Here is a 21,954-nt window from a genome sequence, read left to right as displayed (position 1 = left end):
CTCTGTACGATGATAAACAAAATGAATATTCATACGCTGGACAATGATTAACATATTATAATGAGGCAGCATAGGATGTGCTGGTGACCATGCACAACACCGATTGATTTCAAAGCGACTAAAATTATGCAGTTCGTGGAGTGTTGTTAAACATTTGAAGAAGTCTGCTGCTACTGCTGAAAGGGTTAAGAATTTGAATGAAGAATTTAGTTTCAATCGTTTTTCAACAAGCTTAAAATTTGAAAAATAATTGAGATATCATACAATGCCATTTGGCAACGAGTAAACAAACAAATTATGATGATTGACAAAAATTACTGAAATCTCATGGATTGAAACCAACTTTTAATAAAAACAACAATGAATTTGAATAACGTTTTATTAACAACAATATGTTACGTTGTCCTGTTGCCGTTGGCATCTTGCAACACAGGCAGAAGAAATCATTCCTTTCCAATAGGTTAATACATTTCATTCTTTGTTTTAATATTTCGTTCTGACATGCGAATTGAATATAACACAAATAAAATGTGAATAATCAACAGTTCAATATCCTATCTTTGAAAATTGTATCTAATTCATTTTTTATGTTGCTAATAAAAATAAATTTCGGATATATATAGAATTTGATTAAATGAAAACTATTCAAATTTTTGAAAAATTGCTCCAAAATGTTGCAGGTGTGATGTTGGATAGTGAGAAATCGAAGCAGTACGATATAATGAAGATGATTCGATACGGAGTTGGGAAATACTACAAGAGTAAGTCGTCTGAAGATCGGATGCGCAATCATTTCGAAGAAGAAATCAACGAGGTCAACATGGACAACAGTTTCAGAGTTGGAACCTCTAGTTAGTTCACGTTTCGAAATTCAAATAAATTTGAAAAGCATAATTTAGTTTAATATTTTTTGTATGAGTAGAAATAGTTACTCTGGATCAAGACTGTATTTAGGTCTCAGAGTTTATGAATCTGTAATCTAAATTAAAAATAATTTGAAATTTTTTTATATGGTTTAATCTGTTTCCGAATTTGATAGTTTGCAACTTGGTAACAAAACGAATTGTTGCTCTACTGGGTATACACACAAGCAACACTCTCAACACCGTCAAATCGTACAGCAACACCTTCAACATTCCCTATATCACAACGGCAATGGCAGTCAACAGTTCGAAGCAGGAACATGGTTTTCAACTTTTTCTGCGCCCTATGTACATAAGAGCTGTCTTTGATCTCATAAAATATTATCAGTGGAAGGAAGCATTCTATCTCTACTCGACTAATGAAGGTGCTGCAACTTTGCTTTGCTTTTTGTTAATAAGACAAAAAATAGAATCGTTAATTAAATTATTTTTGAACGTAAATTAACCTTCTGTAATTTATTTTATTTCATCATTTTTTAATTACCTAATTTTTATATAATAAAAAGTTTTATAGAAAAATTATTGGAGTAAAGATTGATCTAAAATCTCTCTGTCGTCTGAACCTTATCATCACGACAACATAAACGTTTCTTCAGGATTGGAGCGCCTACAGCAGCTGTTCGACATCATCACGGAAGAAGGCTACCCGTTGAAAATTAAAGTCTACCGCGTAGAAAACGCTTCTGAAGTTTTGGAGGCTCTGTCGAAAATCACAAACCTGGATTACAAACGTCTTCTTCTGGATCTCCCTGCCCACGAAACAGAAAGTGTCATCAACAAAACGTTTGAGGTTAGGTTCAAATCTCATTTGATTTTTGATGCATTAGGCTTTTATCTAAACAAGTGGTTTGTAAAAATTAAAAGAAATTTTTTTTTCAAATAATCATTAGAAATATCAATAAATAAATTTTCAATTGACGGTAAATAATTTTTTAACAGTTGAACACGTCAAAAAACGTGAAGCATGTCATAATCCTGATGGGATTGGTCAGTTCAACATTTTTAAGCAGTTATATTTCTTTGAATTTTATTTAACCTGCTCTTCAGTGTTATCGTCAATAATTAATCTGTCAGTAATAATGAATTTCATACTTGATGGAACACCCATAAAACAACAGAAGCCAAAATTTGTAGATTTTAATTTTGTTTACTTTACAGAATTTGAACGAGATGATATCTCAAGCCTTCAAATTAGGAGGGCTGAATGTCACAGGGTTGTGCTTGGTGGACCATGCGAAGAAGAGAAGTCTCATAAGAGACTGGCACTCAGTCTACAAAGGCGTCGACATTACTTCAGATTTGCCGATGCCCGTAAAACTTTTAATGGATGATTTTGTTTTAGAGCGGTTTTTAATTATAATTATTACTCAAAATATTATATTTTTTATTGTATTATATGAATTCTAGTAAAATTTACAATTAATTTGGTAGGGAGAAGCAGCGTTGTTAGCCGATGCAGCGTTCCTCATGGCACATGCTCTTGCCAAAGTTTTCAAACACAAAACACCGTTGAACGATCATTCACCTTACAGTAATGGATTTTTTGGAGAAGCTTTAAGCTGCGAAACGGAACCAACAGTACCATGGAAATTTGGGAGTGAAGTTATAAAAGCTCTTAAGGAGGTCCGCGACAAATTTTATTTTTAAAGTTGTAGCACATTTAAGAATTTTTTCAACTGTAAAACTCAAGAATGCCGATTTTAATTTAAAATTTTGAGAAATATTGAAATAACAAAAATTGTTTCGCAGACAAACCTGACTGGTTTATTCACTGGGCCACTCGTGTTTGATGAATTTGGATTGAGGAAACACTACACGATGGATGTGCTTGAAAGTAGGCTGAACGGTCCTTTGATGAAGGTTAATTTTAAAATTAAATTAAAAGTTGATTTATCGTTTAATTATAAAAATTCCTCAATTTTTCCAATATGAACAGTTGGAAGATGTTGTAAACTGCTGGTAGCAGTAGTAGTATATTAGTTTCTATAAAGAACAATTATCGAAATTTATGAAAAAAATATAAAAATAGTAAATGTTTTTAAATTTTGTACAGTTTGGAACATGGGACACAACGCACGGACTGACCGTGATACAGAATGCCCATGTACGAACGAAAGGAAACAACACGATTGCCAACAAAACGAGAATCGTAACTTCCGTTTTTGTAAGTCAAAACATTTAAACGGTGGTTTAAAATTTATAAAAAAATAAAAAAATAAAAAAAAATAAAAAAATAAATTGATCTAACAGTTAAATTTTTTATGTTCTGGAATGTGAAACAATTTTTCAAATCATTTTTACAGTCTGCTCCCTTTCTTATGTTGAGGACAGAACCTGATTTGGTTGGCAACGATCGATTCGAAGGCTACTGCGCCAACTTAACGAAAAAAATTGCAGATTTAATAAAATTCGATTACCAACTGCAGCCGGTCAAGGACAATAAGTATGGAAGCAATGATACCGGAACGTGGGATGGAATGGTTGGAGAGCTGCTACGAGGGGTGAGAAATCTTTTTCACACTTACGTCTGTTAGTTTTCTGTCATAAAATTACCAAAATTTTACTTTTGAAAAAAAATGTTTCATACGATAATAAAGTTTAAAAAAAATTGTGTGTTTCGCTTGGAAAAATTGCTCATTAATAAATTATTGTTTATTGTGCTAACAATGGTTAGGAAGCTGATATGGCGATCGCTCCACTGACGATAACAGCAGATCGTGAGAGCGTCATCGACTTTTCTAAGCCATTCATGAGTCTGGGCATCAGCATCATGATCAAAAAAATGTCCAAGAAACCACCGAACGTCTTTTCTTTCATGGATCCTCTGTCTTACGAAGTCTGGATGTGCATCATATTTGCCTACATCGGAGTCAGTGTCGTCCTCTTCCTGGTTAGCAGGTTCAGTCCCTTTGAGTGGCACGTTGACGACAAGCAGGACTCTGTGGCCAACAACTTCACCATTTTCAACAGCTTGTGGTTCTCTCTGGGAGCCTTCATGCAGCAAGGGGTCGACATCGAGCCAAGGTTTTATTTTTTATAGTTTAAACAAAAATTCACACAATGAAACAATCAATTTGTTTAAAAATGATATTTCAACTTTTTCACAAAGATCGATGTCAGGTCGCATCGTAGGCAGTGTGTGGTGGTTCTTCACACTCATCCTCATCTCGTCATACACTGCCAACCTGGCAGCCTTCCTCACCTCGGAACGTATGCAGTCACCCATCGAGTCCGCTGAAGATCTCGCCAAACAAACTGAAATCAAGTATGGGACTATTAAAGGCGGGTCGACGCAAGGATTTTTCAAGGTTTGATTTTTTATAATAATAGGCAACGCTTTTAGAATGTTAGATCTAATCAAACTTTTTGAATTTTTGAATATTTTCAGCAAATTTTCATTATTCTTTTACAATATCTAAAAACTATTTGTGACTAATTTAAAATTTTAATATTCAAGAAATCCACGATTCCGACTTACGAGCGGATGTGGGCCTTCATGTCATCCTCCGAGCCATGGGTCTTCGTTGACACGACAGATGCAGGGGTGAACCTGGTGAGAGAGAAGAAAGGTAAGTATGCATTCCTCACCGAGTCCACTCAGAACGAGTACACCAACCAGCGCAAGCCCTGTGACACCATGAAGGTTGGGAGCAATCTCGATGCCAAGGGATATGGTATAGGCACGCCAATGGGATCGGATCTCAGGTAAAATTTATTCCTCAGTTGCAAGAAAATGTTTCTCTCGCTAAAAATTCTGAACTATTTCTATTAAATTCTTCACAGAGATCGCATTACACTTTCAGTCTTGGAGTTGCACGAGACAGGTGAACTGGCCACGCTGTTTACGGAGTGGTGGTTCAATAAAGGTCAATGTGGAAAAGAAGGACCGCCAAAAAAAGTTTCTTAAAAAATTGTTATTGTTTCTAATTTTTTTTTAAAAACAATTTTAATTTTAAAATTACCTTAACTAAAATTCTGCTATCTTTTATATATTAAAAAATAATTTTTAATACTGTAAATTAAAAAAACATTTAAAATTTTGAAATACTTTATTCAGCAAGAAGCTACAAGCTCGTTGAAATTACCGAACGTGACGGGCATTTTCTACATTCTCATGGGAGGCCTCATTCTCTCACTGTTCATCGCAGCCATCGAGTTTTTTCACAAAACAAGACATGAAGCAAAGAAACGAAAAGTTTGAGTAATTTTTGGTTAATTGAACTTTAGCAATTGTTTGGCATCCGTAATAAATATAAATTTGATGGAATTATTATTTTATTATTCTGTCTTTTGTGCAAGTTAAAAAAAATTTCGATTTTAAAAGTAAATCAAAATTTATCTGGCAAAATTGCCTCAGACACCAGTTAAACAACAACGTGCAATGGTTTTCTCAAGAATGTGTCCTTTGTCTATGTGGCTAAACTTATCGGCTGTGAACCGACGATACCTAATACACAATAATATTCTTACATTGAATAATAAAAAGCCCAACCATTCAACCACTCAGACGTCGTTTGCTCGCGCGGCTCGGTCAGGAGCGCGTCTGTCGCTGACGGGCCAGCCACACGAACCCTTTTCAGCCGATGAAACACCCGACAGCCAGCCCGGGGACATTCCTCCTAACATGAACATGTCTACTGTTAGTTGTGTGTGGATGCTTGAGTGTTGAAATATCTAAAAGTTTATGCAGATAAATATACACACACACACAAAAATTCGATATTTATGTCAATTCTCTTATAAATGTGCATAAACGTGCTTTGCATGAGCAATGTGTATATAAAACGTGCCTTTGCAGATAGATATGTGGTTGGGATGGAATTTTATTTTTGGCTTAGATCTAGTTTTTTTTATAAGAATACTTGTTTCATTTATTTAACCTTGGTTAACATTTTTTAAAAATCACTTGCATGACTAACCCAAGCAGTACTCGTATGGACCACCACCTGGTCAGCTCCTGAATATCGATGGTTATGGCGATTCGAACATGCAAACACAAGTCTAACATGCAGGCTCAGTGGTAACGAACAAATAGTACAAATCTTTCAAATACTTTTTTATAAATTCTTCGTCGGCCGTGTTTTTTTTCAATAAATAAATAATTTTACCAGTTTTGTTAAAAAACGATAAACTAAAATATAGATTCTAAGCAATAACACAGTCACATATACTTTGACATCTATTAAATGACGTATGCATATATATATATATATATATATATATATATATATATATATATATATATTTATAGTACCTATTCAATGTTGAATAATGTTGTGCAAGAGGCGAAGATATCCAAGTTGTTGTCAGTACAAAATCAATAGATTTTAGTATTAGTATTAGAATGATGCTTACCAAGGATTTTAAGGATTTACGATAAAACAGTTTTTTTTTCATTACGATTTTTAAAATCAATTGAAAATTTTATATTTTTGATACATTATCAAATTTTGTTATCATTTCGTTATTGAAATTATTTACTGTGATTGTTTCCGTTGTATCATGATTGAAGTTTAAAAATTTGAAACAACTTTACAGAAGTGTTCAAGAAGAAATTTAATTTTTCATTCTAGAACTTTGTGGTATCAAAAAAAAATTATTTTAATTTTGTTGCTTCTGGTGAACCATCAATTTTTCAGCAGTTAATCATTTGTCACTTTTTCATATCACGTTCTTGTATCCTTGTTATAGATGCCTAAATGGGATCAATTAATTTACAATGAGATTGCACACAAAATATAGCAACAAGAGAACATTATTTTATTTTTTTTTACTACATTAATGTAATCATTACATTTATGTAATTTCATTCTATTTCAGTCTTTTAATGTTTTTTATGATATTAAAACAATTAACAGTGGACCAAAAACGTTTTGGGTTGATGGAGTTGAAAATTACTTTTTAAACAATTTGTTATTACCATTGCCCTCTGATAGCATTTTGTGGTGTTAAGTGTTTCATATACGCTAGTTCATAATACTTTTTCAATTTCTAAGATATTTAAATAAACTAGGTAGTTGATATTTTTCTTTTGATTCAAAGAAATTTTTAACAATTTTAAATCGTTTGTCATTGTTAATAACGATAAAAATAATAACAACACTAATTTAATCATAAATTCGAAACAATTAGCATTCCAAAACCAAAATTGCTACCCTAGCCTCCCCTCCTCACCATTAAGTGCACGTTATTAAGATGTCATGATGAAAATGAACGTACGTTGTACCTGTGCCTAAGCTAACGGTTGAGATTGAATATTTTCAATTGACTGTTTGTTACAGGGTTGATAATATCAATGATATCAGATTTATTAAGTTTAATCCACTGAAGAAATGTATTTACGCATTTTTTTAAAGTTGAAAAGACATAATGACTATGTATGTGAAGAGAAGGGAGAGAATGTAAAAAACATTAGTTATTTAGTATTTGAATAATTAAAATTACTAAATTACGGATTCCTATTTAAGTAATTTGAATGTAACGATGTAACGGCAACAAAACTATGAAGAGGGCAAAACATTGTACAAACAAACCGTACGATAAGCTGGAAGACACGTGCTCGGCTTCAGTTTGTGTACATCGGCATACAATCAGACTAGTCATCAACAGCCAGATGCACACACGCACACACAAAATTAATCCTACACAGATGTGCGTTATTGTCAATAAATTATTATGAATTGAATTTAAGTAGATGAATGCATGTACAACATAAAATATTGAATGATGCTGTTTTCATAAACATTTCTATCTATTTTACGCACTCTTATTTGCCGGGCATTGTTATGTTTTGAACATGTAATTGTGGATTCAAAAACACGTTCTACTTATCTTATATATGTATATTTATATTAATAAGTAATTTTTTCAAATTTAAAGAATAATATTTACATCTTCATCTTTCTATTCATTCATAGATAACACAAACGACCGGATGCATAATCATATTGCGGCTGGACAATCATTACCATACTATAATGAGGATGCTATTAACATATTATAATGAAGATGCTGTTGCTCAAATCCTGAGAATATTTAGCCGATGACCATTCTCGTCCAATTGATTTGCGTGTCTTTTCTCTAACACAAAACATTTCAAGGCTATTTGACTGAATAAAGAGTTGATAATATTCAACGTGTTAGATGACCAAACCAGATAATGACTTTTGAAGATATGTGGGTACGAAATATTTAGCTATAAAAAAAACTTCTTAAAGAATTTTCTAATCAAAATCACAAGAACCATGAACGTAGAAAGCATTTTTTTGCTGATAACATGTCACATTCTGTTGCTCTTCATGTCAGTTTCTTGCAACTCGGACAAAAGAAACATCACATTTTCTATCGGTAATTTTTAAATTGTAAATTTTTTTTATTGTTAAAGTTTGGCCATTCAAATTCATTTTTAATTTCAATAAATGTTTATTTTTTATTTACAATATTTAATGTTAAATGTATAAATATGGAGGTGTCCTGTTGGACGGTGAGAAATCGAAGCAGTATGATATAATAAAAATGATTCGATATGGCGTCGGGAAGTACTACCAGACCAAGTTGGTTGAGGATAAGAAGCGCAATCACTTTGATGAGGAGATCAGCCAAGTCAATATGGACAACAGTTTCAGAGTTGGCACATCTAGTTAGTTTGTTTGTCTGATTTTTATAAGATGTTCATCAAGTTTTAAAAAAATTCTTTTGTAATATTTATACAATTAAACTTTATGTATATTTTAAATCAAAACATTTTTAAATTAAAAATCTATTGAAATGTGATTAATTTTAAAAATTTCAGAATCTTAAGATGACATTTTTTCAATTTAAAACAGTCTGCAATTTAGTAACGAGAAAAATCGTGGCTCTCTTCGGCATGCACACAAGCAACACTCTGAACACGATAAAATCTTACAGCAACACCTTCAACATGCCCTATATTACAACGGCCATGGCTGTGAACAACTCGAAGCAGGAGCACGGATTCCAGCTGTTTGTACGTCCATTGTACGTCAGAGCCTTACTCGATCTCATCAAGTATTACCAGTGGAGGGAAGCTTTCTACTTCTATTCAACGAACGAAGGTTTCTTTGAATTATTTATTCTAAATACAAAATTTCATTTTGGTTAGATGTATCAATATTTGAATAATTAAAATTCAATTTTTTAATTAGTTTAATTATTTATCAATCTTCCAAAACATTATATTTTTCATTAAAAAAACCGAACTAACTAAAATATTTGTAATTGTGAAAAAAAAGTTTCTCACTGTTTTTTTTCATGAACGAACTAAATTAATTTTCTCAATCAATTAAAATCAGGACTGGAACGTATCCAACAACTGTTTGACATCATCACAGAAAAAAATTACCCTCTCAAGATAAAAGTCTACCGAGTTGAGAATGCCTCAGGTGTTCTGGATGCCTTGGCGAAAATTAACAACCTGGATTACAAACGCATTCTCCTTGACCTACCAGCTCAGGAAACTGAAAGTGTTATCAACAAAACATTCGAAGTAAAACTAGTTTTATTAGTTTCGATGTTGGATTATTATTTTTCGATTAAGTAATTAATTCCAAGTGTTTTTCTAAACTGAATTTTACAGCTGAATACATCAAAGAACGTGAAACACGTTATCATACTTGTTGGATTGGTGAGATTTATTTCATTGAGCAAAAAAATATTTTAAAGTTTTGTTCCATTTTTTAGTTTCTAATAAAATTTATAAAATTTAATATTGAATGAAGATTTTAAATTTTCATATAAAAAATTTACCAAGTTAAAATATAGAAAGAATCTTGTTAATCAAAACTTAAAGTTCGTAAAAAAATTTTTTTAATTTCTTTAAATAAAACTCCGCCAGAACCTGAACGAGATGATTTCGAAGGCCTTCACACTGGGTGGTCTCAACGTAACAGGTCTTTGCTTGGTGGACAGTGGCAAGAAGAAAAGTCTCGTTAGGAACTGGTACTCGTTCTACTTTGACGAGGTCATCACCCAGGATCTGCCTATGCCTGTAAACTTTCACATTTACCACATCATTTTTGGATTGTTGACTATTAAATTGAAGTTTTTGTTGGACTCGATATTACGCTGTGAATTTAAATTCTTAGTTGATCTGTCATGAGTTATTTGTGATAGTATATGAATGTGTACATGTACATTGTCCATCCAACTTGCTCTCCTAAAGTACCTACCTAAATTTAATGCACATAACAACACGATACCTATAATATTTTAAGTTTTTCAAACTTTTTTAATCACAATGCTCGTATAAATTATTCATTAATAGCCATTTAAAAAGTCATCCCAGTGCAAAAATTTTATTGCTACATACAAAGAAGTTTTGCGGCAACTTCTTTGTATTCTGCTTCCAAAAAAAATAATTTCACAGGGTGAAGCTGCCCTGATTGCTGATGCAGCGTTCCTCATGGCCCACGCCTTGGCGAAAGTTTTCAAGCACAAAACACCCCTAAACGATCATTCACCTAACAGCAATGGAGTTTTTGGCGAGTCTCTGAGCTGCGAGACAGAGCCCACTACTGCCTGGAAGTATGGAGAAGAAGTCATGAAAGCTCTAAAGGAGGTTCAAATAAATTATAAATAATGTCATTTGTTGTGCGTGTATGATTTCTTTACGATGAATATGGAATTGCATCAATTTATTTTAAGCGGAATAATATTGAATTTTTTTCAATTAACAAAATTTGATTTAAATTATCCATACAAATTAAATTTTTAGCGATATTTTATGGAGTTTCTAATATTATAAAATGTAAAAAATTTATGAGCAGACAAACCTGACAGGCTTGTTCACGGGACCTCTCATTTTTGACAGATTTGGATTGCGGAAACATTTCACCTTAGAAGTCCTCGAGAGTAGGTTGAATGGCCCACTGATGAAGGTCAACTTTTAATACAATAGAATCATAATTCCCAGAACAATTTCAAAATAATATTTATCTATTTTAAATTAAAGTTTGGAACGTGGGATTCCAAACATGGGTTGACTGTGATACAAAATGCCCACGTGAGAACAAAAGGTAATAACACCATTGCTAACAAGACCAGGATTGTAACATCCGTTTTTGTAAGTTTTTTAATGTTATATTTTTCATATTTGTTTAAAAATATTTAATGAAATAATTTAATAAAAATATGCAAACCATTTTTTTAATCTATCAAGTCGGCTCCATTTTTAATGCTGAAGAACGAACCTGGCTTGGAAGGTAACAGCAAGTACGAAGGATACTGTGCCGATCTGACCAAAATGATTGCTGAAATGATTAAGTTTGACTACAAAATAATTCCCGTAAAGGATAAGAAATATGGAAGTAATGACACTGGAACGTGGGATGGAATGGTTGGAGAGTTACTGAGAGGGGTTGGATTTTGTTGACAAGTGTAAAACAATTTGGCTAGCTTAATTGATTTCCAAAAAAAGTTCTTTTACAAATGTTTTTAATCAAAATTAAAAGTTTTTAATTTTATTCTAATGAGTTTGTTCAATAACATCAACCTGTTTAATAGCATTATTTCAACAAATTACCAAGCGTTTGTTTAATTATTGACAAAACACCTTAATACTTTTCTATACCAATAATAAATGTTTTTGAAAAGTATTTAAACTTGACAATTCTGTCATAGAGTTTTTGTTGAAACAGTAATTTTTACGCTACGTTTAAAAACAATTAATGTTGAATTAACCTTAGGAAGCTGATATGGCGATCGCTCCACTGACTATAACAGCAGATCGTGAAAGCGTCATCGACTTTTCTAAGCCATTCATGAGTCTGGGCATCAGCATCATGATCAAAAAAATGTCCAAGAAACCACCGAGCTTTTTTTCTTTCATGAACCCTCTCTCCAACGAAGTCTGGATGTGCATCATATTTGCCTACATCGGAGTCAGTGTCGTCCTCTTCCTGGTTAGCAGGTTCAGTCCCTTTGAGTGGCACGTTGACGACAAGCAGGACTCTGTGGCCAACAACTTCACCATTTTCAACAGCTTGTGGTTCTCTCTGGGAGCCTTCATGCAGCAAGGGGTCGACATCGAGCCAAGGTTTTATTTTTTATAGTTTAAACAAAAATTCACACAATGAAACAATCAATTTGTTTAAAAATGATATTTCAACTTTTTCACAAAGGTCGATGTCAGGTCGCATCGTAGGCAGTGTGTGGTGGTTCTTCACACTCATTCTCATCTCGTCATACACTGCCAACCTGGCAGCCTTCCTCACCTCGGAACGTATGCAGTCACCCATCGAGTCCGCTGAAGATCTCGCCAAACAAACTGAAATCAAGTATGGGACTATTAAAGGCGGGTCGACGCAAGGATTTTTCAAGGTGTGATTTTTTTAAACAAAAGGCAACGCTTTTAGAATGTTAGATCTAAACAAACTTTTTGAATTCTTAAATATTTTCAGCAAATTTTTCATTAATTTTTTGCAATTTCTAAAAATTATTTGTGACTAATTTAAAATGTTATTATTTAAGAAATCCACGATTCCGACTTACGAGCGGATGTGGGCCTTCATGTCGTCCACTGAACCATGGGTCTTCGTTGACACGACAGATGCAGGGGTGAACCTGGTGAGAGAGAAGAAAGGAAAATATGCATTCCTCACCGAGTCCACTCAGAACGAGTACACCAACCAGCGCAAGCCCTGTGACACCATGAAGGTTGGGAGCAATCTCGATGCCAAGGGATATGGTATAGGCACCCCTATGGGATCGGATCTCAGGTGTTGTACATGTATGCTGAAATTATTCGTTTTTTGAAACTGAATAAAAGTTTTTGAAAACAATTTATCACAGAGATCGCATTACATTGTCTGTTTTAGAACTACACGAAAAAAGCGAGTTGGCTAATTTGCAAACAAAATGGTGGTACGATAAAGGCGAATGCGGCAAAGAAGGTCCACCCAAAAAGGTTTTTTCTAAAAAAAATTGTAACACGATGACATAGATACAAAATGAGCAATTACTCTGCTCTAAAATAACTTTCACAAATGTTATGTTTTATTTCAAATAAAATGATAGTCACTTTTGGAATAACTTTAACTAGGAAAATGAAATATTCATGATTGAGTACAGCAAGAAGCGACAAGTTCGTTGAAGCTTTCGAACGTAGCGGGCATCTTCTACATCCTCATGAGTGGGCTCATACTTTCTCTCTTCATTGCCGCCATTGAGTTCTTCCATAAAACTAGACTTGACGCAAAGAGGAAAAAGGTTTGTTATATCACGTGACATTGTTATTACATTATAGCCTTGCTTTGTATCGATATTTTTTGATCAACCATTGAATTTTTAAATCTTTTTATATTAAATAATTTCTAAATAACACAACATTTTTCTTAATTATTTTTTGAAACCGTAAAAAATTATCGTTCGTTAGATGTCATTTGCTCGAGCGGCTCGATCGGTGGCACGTCTGTCGTTAACGGGGCAGCCGCAAGAAACCTTCTCAGGCAATGAAACGCCGGACACCCAGCCCGGAGACCTGCCTCCCAACATGACCGTGTCCACTGTTAGTCTTTCAGCTTTTGTCCTTGTTGTGTTGTTTTCATCACTTTGGGGTTTAAAGTGGCCTTAATTTTTTTTAAATTCAAGGACGAGAATTTTTTTCAAATAATAATGTTTGTGAAAATTTATTAATATTTTACAAACTTCGTAGTTTTTTAACATGTTTTTGGGATTTGTATGTTTTTCACAGCCTATGATGCTCTTTCATAATGTACATTTGAGCCTGTTGAGATAACGATTCATTTTACAAATACTCAAATTACTTAAAAATGTTTAAAATAAAAATTTTAGTACTCCTACTGTCCGCCCGGTCAACTGCTAAACATTGATGGCTACGGAGATGCAAACATGCAAACACAGGTCTAACTAACATCCTTGCTGTTTTCTACCTACAACTCCATATACATCATCAACAACAACAACACAACAACAACAGTTTCTCAACAACGTCAACAGCAATAACATCAAAAACAGCAACAATAACATCAATCCAATAACATCAAAAACAACAACAATAAGAAACAATACAAGGCCAACAACACCATACAAATAAATGTCTATTGACATAGCCAAACTCTGTCGAGAGTTCCCTCGTTAAAGATATTGCATATTTCAAATTAAGCAAACCCAAACATAAAAAATGTAATTAAGTATTGTGGATTTGAATGTGTTAATTGTTTCAAAATATGAAACTACCAAAATGTTAACCTTCGAGAAATATCTAAGACAGAATAATAATAATAACAATAAACAAATATTTTGCGATGTAAGTCAGATTTTAGGAAAAAACTAGCCTACCGTATCAATCATAAAACATTAAAATAGCCATTTAGTAGTTCACAACGAAATGTTATTAAGACCTAAACTGCAAAGTTGGAAAATTTATGGAAAATTTTTGTTAATTATGTCGAAACAAATAAAAATAAAATTCGTTTGTAAGGTTAAATTTCATGTTCTGCAAACAATGATGAGTCGTTTAGCGGTCCTATATTGAATGTATGAACCTTTTAAAAATGTGTAGACTTTTATACCACAACGACGACATAGTACAGCCCTACATGCTACAAAACAGAATTTTCAAACCATCTTCTCAATTCTTCTCATCAATATATTTAATGGATTTATTAAAAACATTTTGTTTTAATTTCACGTAACATACTTCAACAGTGATTCAATCGTTCAACTTTTCAATCAAAAACCAACCAGCTAACTTTTCAATTCTCTAAAGTTGTACATTTAAAAACATAAATGTCATTCTCCGTGACTATTAATATTGAGATTATTATAGAGAAAGTGAAGGAGTTTTAATTTTTTTTACTGTATAGCTGAACTCTTTTGATACCACACTGTTAATGATATTTGCCAATTTTTGTGATTTTTACTACATTAGCCGTGAGCCAATAAAGGTTTTATTAAAAAGTTATTTTCAATTGAAGTGTTAATTATATTATTCAAGTATTTTTTTTTCAATTTGTAACACTATTCATATTGTCCATTGTGATTCAAAGAATACAAAGCCTGCAACCAATGAATCTTTCAAAATTTTTTATAATTTATTAATAATAAATTATTTATTTTTTCCATAATTAATTTTCAACAAAACTAAGTTTTGTCACTAAAAATAACAAAGACTCCAAAACAACTTTTACCATCTTATCATCATAGTAGGCCTACTATGTGCTATGGGTCACAAAATTTGACGTAAATTTCAATATAATCATTCATACAAGATACAATTTTTTAAAATATTATTTTCTCAATTAAACGAATGTTTTGTGATATATGTATGTTAGTCACATGTTTATCTAAAAAGTAACCAAAAAAAATTATGCGACAAATTTTTGTCCGCACATGAGTGTGGTTTGCACAATTAATTGATAGCTTATTATGCAAGGCTTGGAAAGGGAAAATGAATAGTTTTTGAGTTGGTTTTTCAACAAAAAATTTCAAAATTTTGACAAATACTATTTTAACTTAATTAAAATTTGATTAATATTTTTTATTTCAAAATTATTTTGTTCAAGGGTTCATGTTTTAAACTTCAGACGATCAAATCATCATTTTTTCATGAACAAGCAAAGTCTAATTAGTAAAATGACAAAAAAAAATTATCATAAGAAAGATTTAAGTAAATATCAATTAAAAATTCCATTTAATCAAACACCTGTTATTATTGAATACGATAATACCAGTACATAGTACCGAACAGATACCATTATACCGATACAAAAAATACCGATAAAACCAAATACCCACAAACACACACCGACTAAATGATCAAATGCAACCAAGAAAGTATGGGTGTATTATAATGGTGAGCAGATGGAAATTTAAAAATCCTACAATAACACTAGCTGTGTGCTTAAAAATCGATCGTCTGGTACTCATTTAAATGTTGAATTTCATTCCCACTGCACGATTTATGCACATTTATAAGGCCCGTCTTAAACCTCATTAAAACGTTCAATATGTCATAGAAAGTGTATGAAATACCATATCGATCGTTTAATGTGATTGATGTTATTGTTTAAATCGAACAATTTTCACATTTCAGCCTCTTTTTCATTGTCGGAATAAGATCAAAACATTTTAAATCAAGTTACATCCGTGAAATTTTGAGTTATAAACCAAAACAAAAGAAATAATAACACCTAGCGATGTATATATATATATATATATCAAAATTATATGTCACCGATTTCAGTAATATCACACAATTAAACCACGAAATCATTATATGATATTATGCCAACATGTGCCTTTGTTGGCGTGTGTCATATCGTATTGCCAACATTACCTTATGCTAAATAATAAACAACCGAGAACAAACACAGTATAGCATACAAGTGTAGTAACTATGTAAAATTATCTCTTTAAACTTTGATTTTTTTGAGATGCACTGCTTGCTAAGAACATCACCATAATATGTAAACACAATTTTTATATGAAACTTTCTACCACGCCATGTTATTAATTGAAAGCATGCATTTCATTCAGTTTTGTTTGTCTAGTGCTAGACCATCATCAGCTGATCAGCTGTTTATTATATATTGTTAATAATATGTAAGACTTAAGAACGCGAATGCTAGTAAGCAATCGTATAACCACATTTATTTATACATGTATAATGCATAAATACTTATTTGTAATTAGTATATAACATATATAAGTTTGTGTGTGCATTTGTGTGTATGTGAGTGTGCTTGTGTGTGTGTGTGTGCATTTGTGTGTATGTGTGTGTGCGTGTGTGTGCATGTTTGTATTTGTGTGTATGGATATATCATAGCATGCGAAGAATTACAAAAAATCGTACAACTTCTCGTGATGCATTTGTCAATAAACATGTGTAGATTTGTGCGTGTGTGTTCATTACATTAGTATATATCGCACATGTGTTATATATATATATATATACATATATTTATATAACATCTAAGTCATTAAATATATATATATATATATATATATATAATACATATATACCCAATAGTATTAATAGAACGAAGTAAAATGACTTATGAACGAGGTGTATTTAAAATGTAGAGAGGTTCAGTTGATATAATCAGATGTTGTCATTTTCTGTTTAATTTCGTTTAGGACGAAATAGAATTAATTTTTTAAATTGTTTTATTTTCATTTTTAATTTGATGATTTTAATTTCTTCTTATCATATTGGTAATATTTGTGGTGATTTTAATAATGGTGGTGGTTTTGTGAGGAGAGTTATGCTCGTCCTGAATTTTTTGATTAGCATTACGTTTGGACGTGATGCAGAAGATTTTCATATTTAGAATTGTCGTCAAAACTAGTTTTATTAGAAAAAATATACCATGCCAAATTCTGCCAAATATTGTTTCACGAAAACGGATTTAAAATTATTCGTATTAGCATAAAAAATCTTTGGTTTGTTCGTATAGACTGCTTATAACATCTAGGAAACAAACTCATAAGTTCATGTCAATATTGACTTATTATGTAGCAAACATAACGTATGTGTGAATATTTTTTGAAAAATCCATCACAAAAACTAAAATAAAAGATTATCATAAGAAGAATATGGCAAACAAGGGGGATATATTTCGAAGTCCATTCCCGTATAGAACCACATCCTCCCAAGGACAAATCCTGGCAATGCCCAACGCTCTACCGTCACAGAAAACATTAAAAGGAATTGTTGCTGGTTTGTTGGTTGATGTTCTTATTACGATTTCTAGGGTATTTAATTTTGTTAGAAAATTGTAGTTAAAATTTGTGTGTGTGTGTGTGTGTGTGTGTGTGTGTGTGTTTTGGGGGAGATACGTGTTTTTTCCATTCATGAATTTTAATATTAAAAATGGGTGAATTATTTATTTCTATTCGGATCTCATTCAATCTGGCATTCATCTTTTTTAAACAAATCTCAACAAATCAATTTAGACTTTAATATGTTAAAATAAAACACTTAAAAATTCATACATCCCCTTTAAATGTTTAGATTTTACTAAAATCATTGTGTTACATGTATGAATAGTCAAAATAGAAAATAATTAAAATTAAACAAATTATAAAAATATTAATATTTACGCCGTCAGCTGAAAAATATGAGAAATATAACATGCAAATAAGTTGATATTGATTAGAGCTCCCATGCCTCTAAAAACGCCACATTTATTCGCATTTTTACATATATTAAAAAGTTGTGTTTTAGTCCGTGTGGTGTGTGGTTTCGTGTTGTGTGGTGTGGTGTGGCGTGGCGTGTCTTGGTGTGTGTGTGTGGTTTCGTGTTGTGTGGTGTGGTGTGGTGTGGCGTGTCTTGGTGTGTGTGTGTGGATCTGGAAATGTTTTTTTATGTATAAATTTTCTTGAAATAATTTGCGAGTTATGCCGTTATCGTTGGTATTTTTTGTGTGATTTTATTTGATCAATCAACCAGCAGACATTTAAGCAAAAAAATTTATAATTTCAATATGTGCTAACGAGTTTTGTCAAACTAACAATTAAAGAAAATAATAGAAATTTTGTTTTTAATTTAAATACTTCGGTATCATTGGTTTGCCTGCAACATTTTGAGGAAGAGAGAGAGAAAGGGAGAGAGAGGGGGAGAGAGAGGGGGAGAGAGAGAGCTTTATGTTTATTCGTTTCATAATCAGATAGGGTATCAAATAAAACTTCACTGATAAAATAATGCAAGTTCTTTACCTCAGTCCAATCAGCACTAACAGATTTGCTTCTAAAACTCATCTCGTCTAATCAAATGTTTGATAGCATAACATTGAAGGGTACTCAACAAACTACTTAGTTGTTAGTTTAAGTTTGTGTCAATATGAATCTCGTTATGAATATTATACTGCTATCCAATATTGGTAAATTTGTTTCAACCATTCCTTATCTATTTTAGGGGATTTTTTTAATTACACAGCTTGATGAATTTCATAAACTTTTATTATTCATTTTTGAAACCTGGAATAAATATTTACGTTTTATGTAACGGATAAAACAACAATGCATGAAATATTATATTTACTACATTACATTGTAGTTAATTATACTTTATGCACGTGTAAGTGGGAGCGATGATTGTCATATCATTTTCTTTGAGGTTTCATTTATTATTTTCTAAAAAATATAGCATTTATTATAACTAAAAAAAAAATAATTTTCAACATATTATATTTTGAAGGAGTTTGCTAATTTGAGGATAGAATTTGAATAAATATTGAATTGTCTTAATGACAAATCATTCATTCGTCGTGATTATTGTTGAGGCGCGAATGACTTCCTGGTTGGATTGTTGATTGTTGTGTACTGTCTGACTGATTCGTAAATGTTTGACTGAACTTTAATTTTATTATTGCTAATAATATGAGAGAATATTTTTTTCAAACGTGTCGTTTTGATGTATAAGATTTTTTACTTGTCGTTAGCAAAAGAACGTTGAAATTTTTTTAGAAAGCAAGACTGGAAATGTATTCAGTTGTGATTTTGAGAGTGAAGAAGCTGCAGGTTTCAAATTTTCCCATAGAATCGTGAAGGCTGAAGAAATATGCAAGCCGGAGAATAATGTTATCGCTCTACCGGGAATCACAAAACTTCTTGCCTACTGAATACAATTTTTTAGAACATACATCCATCCTACTAATCAAATGCGTACAATTTTTTAGAACATACATCATCCATCCTACTAATCAAATGCGTACAATTTTTAAGTTGAAATAATTTAGTTGAAAATTCATTTATGAACTTTTCACAAAATAAATTCTAATAAATACACTACAAATACTCTTTATTCAATTTGATTGTCCCTTCGTTATCATTTGATGTATCTAGTTTTTTTAGTTAGTTCACATTTTTGTCTTGTTCACCCAAAGTGTTTGCTGGTTCAGCGACGTAAAGTTGTAAACAAATTTTTGTGTGAACCAACAGTCATGCAGTAGCAGCAGCATATGTTCCATTGTGGGCGGACAATGAGGGCTAATTTGTTTCGCTGTCTTCCGTGCGACCAATATTACTTCTTCAACGTTGAATGACAGCAAAATATTTTTCGGTGCATATTTAGTTTCTTTGTTTGAACTGATTTTTGTCAACAAAACTTACTTGAAAATATTTTATTTTAATTGTTTTGCTGAAATTTCAACATATTTATATAATAAAAAATTTCTTTTTCAATTATCTAAAAATCGAAAGCAAAATAAATGATCTGAACAATTTCTGCATGAAATATTGTTTTGATTTAGCCTTTATGTGTGATCTTGTAAATTGTCCTCCGTTTTTCCATATTATCGAGTGTCATAACAAGCAATATACACATGCGCACTGTACGCAATGAAATCTATGAAGAACATGCTTTCAAAATAATTTGTTTCGCACACGCAGGTACGAAGAGTTCTCACATACAAAACGTTTGCAAAGCATTTATTTTGATGTACTCCTCCGATAAAAGCTTGTTATTATCGGCACATCACAACTGAATGTGCTGTACACTGTGCGTGGAAGGGGCGTACCATGCAATTTGCTTTCTCGCAAGATGCAATTTTCTTGTGGAGAAACGTTTTCCTTCATCCAACTGCTGATTCAATGATAGGTTGGCAGCTTCTAGTTGCGTTGGTTTGGTGCGGTGAGGGTAAGTGCGTGGTTTTGACTTTCTGCTAGTAGCGAAAACTATAAATATAGATGGACCTGTAAAAAATATAGCTAAATTTCAATTCGGTAATGACAATTCTTGTGTTTGAAACATTTTTTATTTTATATAAAAGGTTTTAAAAATTTAATTTTCGTTGAAATTTTGCTTGCATGTCGGAAAAAATTTGAATACCATTTGGTGGTTTTAGAGAGCAAATAATTAAAAAAAAATGTTTAAGATCTTCAGAAAGATCATATAACACAAAAAATGTTAGTTGGACCAGTCACGTAGTCTAAATTGGTATTTCTGAGTTTTGTTAAATACATGCTTTAATCCATACTGTTATGCTTTCAAAACATCTTCTTTCCAGCAAGAGCAAATAATGTTCAGTGGAGTGTGCGAAACAGCAGCAGCAGCAGTAGTAGAAAGTACAATACATAAGTAGCAATCATCATCAGTCAGTCAAATCAATTTCATGACGCCCCGTCAAAATGATGAGATGATGATGCTTGCAAACTCCGGTGGAACATCATTTATGGATGTATTGAATGGTTTCAAATAATGTACATGTGATCATCTTTACATTATTCAAAATACATAAATAATCTCAATCAAACATTTATCCACAAACTTAAAGATATAAGATGATAATAAATTAGTCCAATCGCAGAAAGTTTATTGAGTTATATTTCGCGAATTTAAATGTATACAAACATGGCACACTTTGTTAATGAAATTGAGAGGCATAGTAAATTGAACGTTCGTTTCTTATTGTATCAAACGACGGCGTTTGAGAGTGCTTGAGAAAAAATTTAATTGTATCAATTATTTTATATGAATGAGTGGACCTAGAGAAGAAACAAACAACACATTAATGCTGCTACAAATATGTTTTTCCTACCAGTAATTTCATAAATTTTTCATTTTATATAAACATTTCAATTGTGTTTAAGTTATATTTTGAAAATATTTTAAAATAATTGAAAATTTGACTAGAATTAAAAAATTGATTTGACAACAAAAAATATAAACATTATTAGATGATGAAATGATGAAAAAAACATACGAATATATATTTTAAACGTTGCTAAATGACATATCTTAGGTAGAAGAAAACTCAATATCCCAACATACTCCCAACATCAAACGTAGCAAAGACATACACATTCAGTCAAATGCTGTTCTCTTCATTGAGCTGATAAGCAAACAACACTATCGTCTTCTTCCTCACCATCATCTCCTAATTGTCATCAGCAAATTTGTTATCATTTTAATCTTCATCATCATTCCACATTCATCATGTTAATCTTTTCCATCATATTACAATCATCTTAATCATCGTTGTTGAAGTTGTCATAATGTTTCTCTACTATCATTAATTAATCATCCAATCTTTACTATCTTAATTGTCAT

At 32.0% G+C, this 21,954-nt stretch overlaps 2 protein-coding genes across 2 annotated transcripts; both read left to right on the top strand.

Moving 5' to 3' along the window:
- Positions 1 to 685: 685 nt before the first annotated feature.
- Positions 686 to 6,980, top strand: HELRODRAFT_189260 (hypothetical protein; the record flags this gene model as incomplete). Its single annotated transcript, XM_009027377.1, has 17 exons — positions 686 to 851; positions 1,040 to 1,288; positions 1,520 to 1,713; positions 1,863 to 1,910; positions 2,082 to 2,234; positions 2,355 to 2,546; positions 2,673 to 2,783; positions 2,977 to 3,087; positions 3,227 to 3,424; positions 3,598 to 3,947; positions 4,033 to 4,231; positions 4,381 to 4,628; positions 4,707 to 4,821; positions 4,981 to 5,118; positions 5,431 to 5,562; positions 5,851 to 6,128; positions 6,175 to 6,980. The coding sequence occupies 16 exons, from the start codon at positions 686 to 688 to the stop codon at positions 5,926 to 5,928; spliced, it is 2,682 nt and encodes an 893-aa protein (XP_009025625.1). The 3' UTR covers positions 5,929 to 6,128; positions 6,175 to 6,980.
- A 1,768-nt stretch (positions 6,981 to 8,748) lies between these two features.
- On the top strand, positions 8,749 to 14,970 carry HELRODRAFT_95450 (hypothetical protein). Its single transcript, XM_009027017.1, has 14 exons — positions 8,749 to 8,998; positions 9,236 to 9,447; positions 9,778 to 9,930; positions 10,309 to 10,500; positions 10,706 to 10,819; positions 10,894 to 11,004; positions 11,101 to 11,298; positions 11,627 to 11,976; positions 12,062 to 12,260; positions 12,411 to 12,660; positions 12,734 to 12,865; positions 13,006 to 13,148; positions 13,315 to 13,446; positions 13,734 to 14,970. Exons 1-14 carry the CDS (start codon positions 8,791 to 8,793, stop codon positions 13,806 to 13,808), a joined length of 2,469 nt encoding a protein of 822 aa, XP_009025265.1. The 5' UTR covers positions 8,749 to 8,790; the 3' UTR covers positions 13,809 to 14,970.
- Positions 14,971 to 21,954: the final 6,984 nt, after the last annotated feature.

This window comes from Helobdella robusta (assembly GCF_000326865.2).
Source record: "Helobdella robusta unplaced genomic scaffold HELROscaffold_5, whole genome shotgun sequence".
In the NCBI taxonomy this organism is placed as follows: Eukaryota; Metazoa; Annelida; class Clitellata; order Rhynchobdellida; family Glossiphoniidae; genus Helobdella; species Helobdella robusta.
The sequence above is the reverse complement of the archived record's forward strand: the minus strand, read 5'-3'. Positions and strand labels throughout refer to the sequence as shown.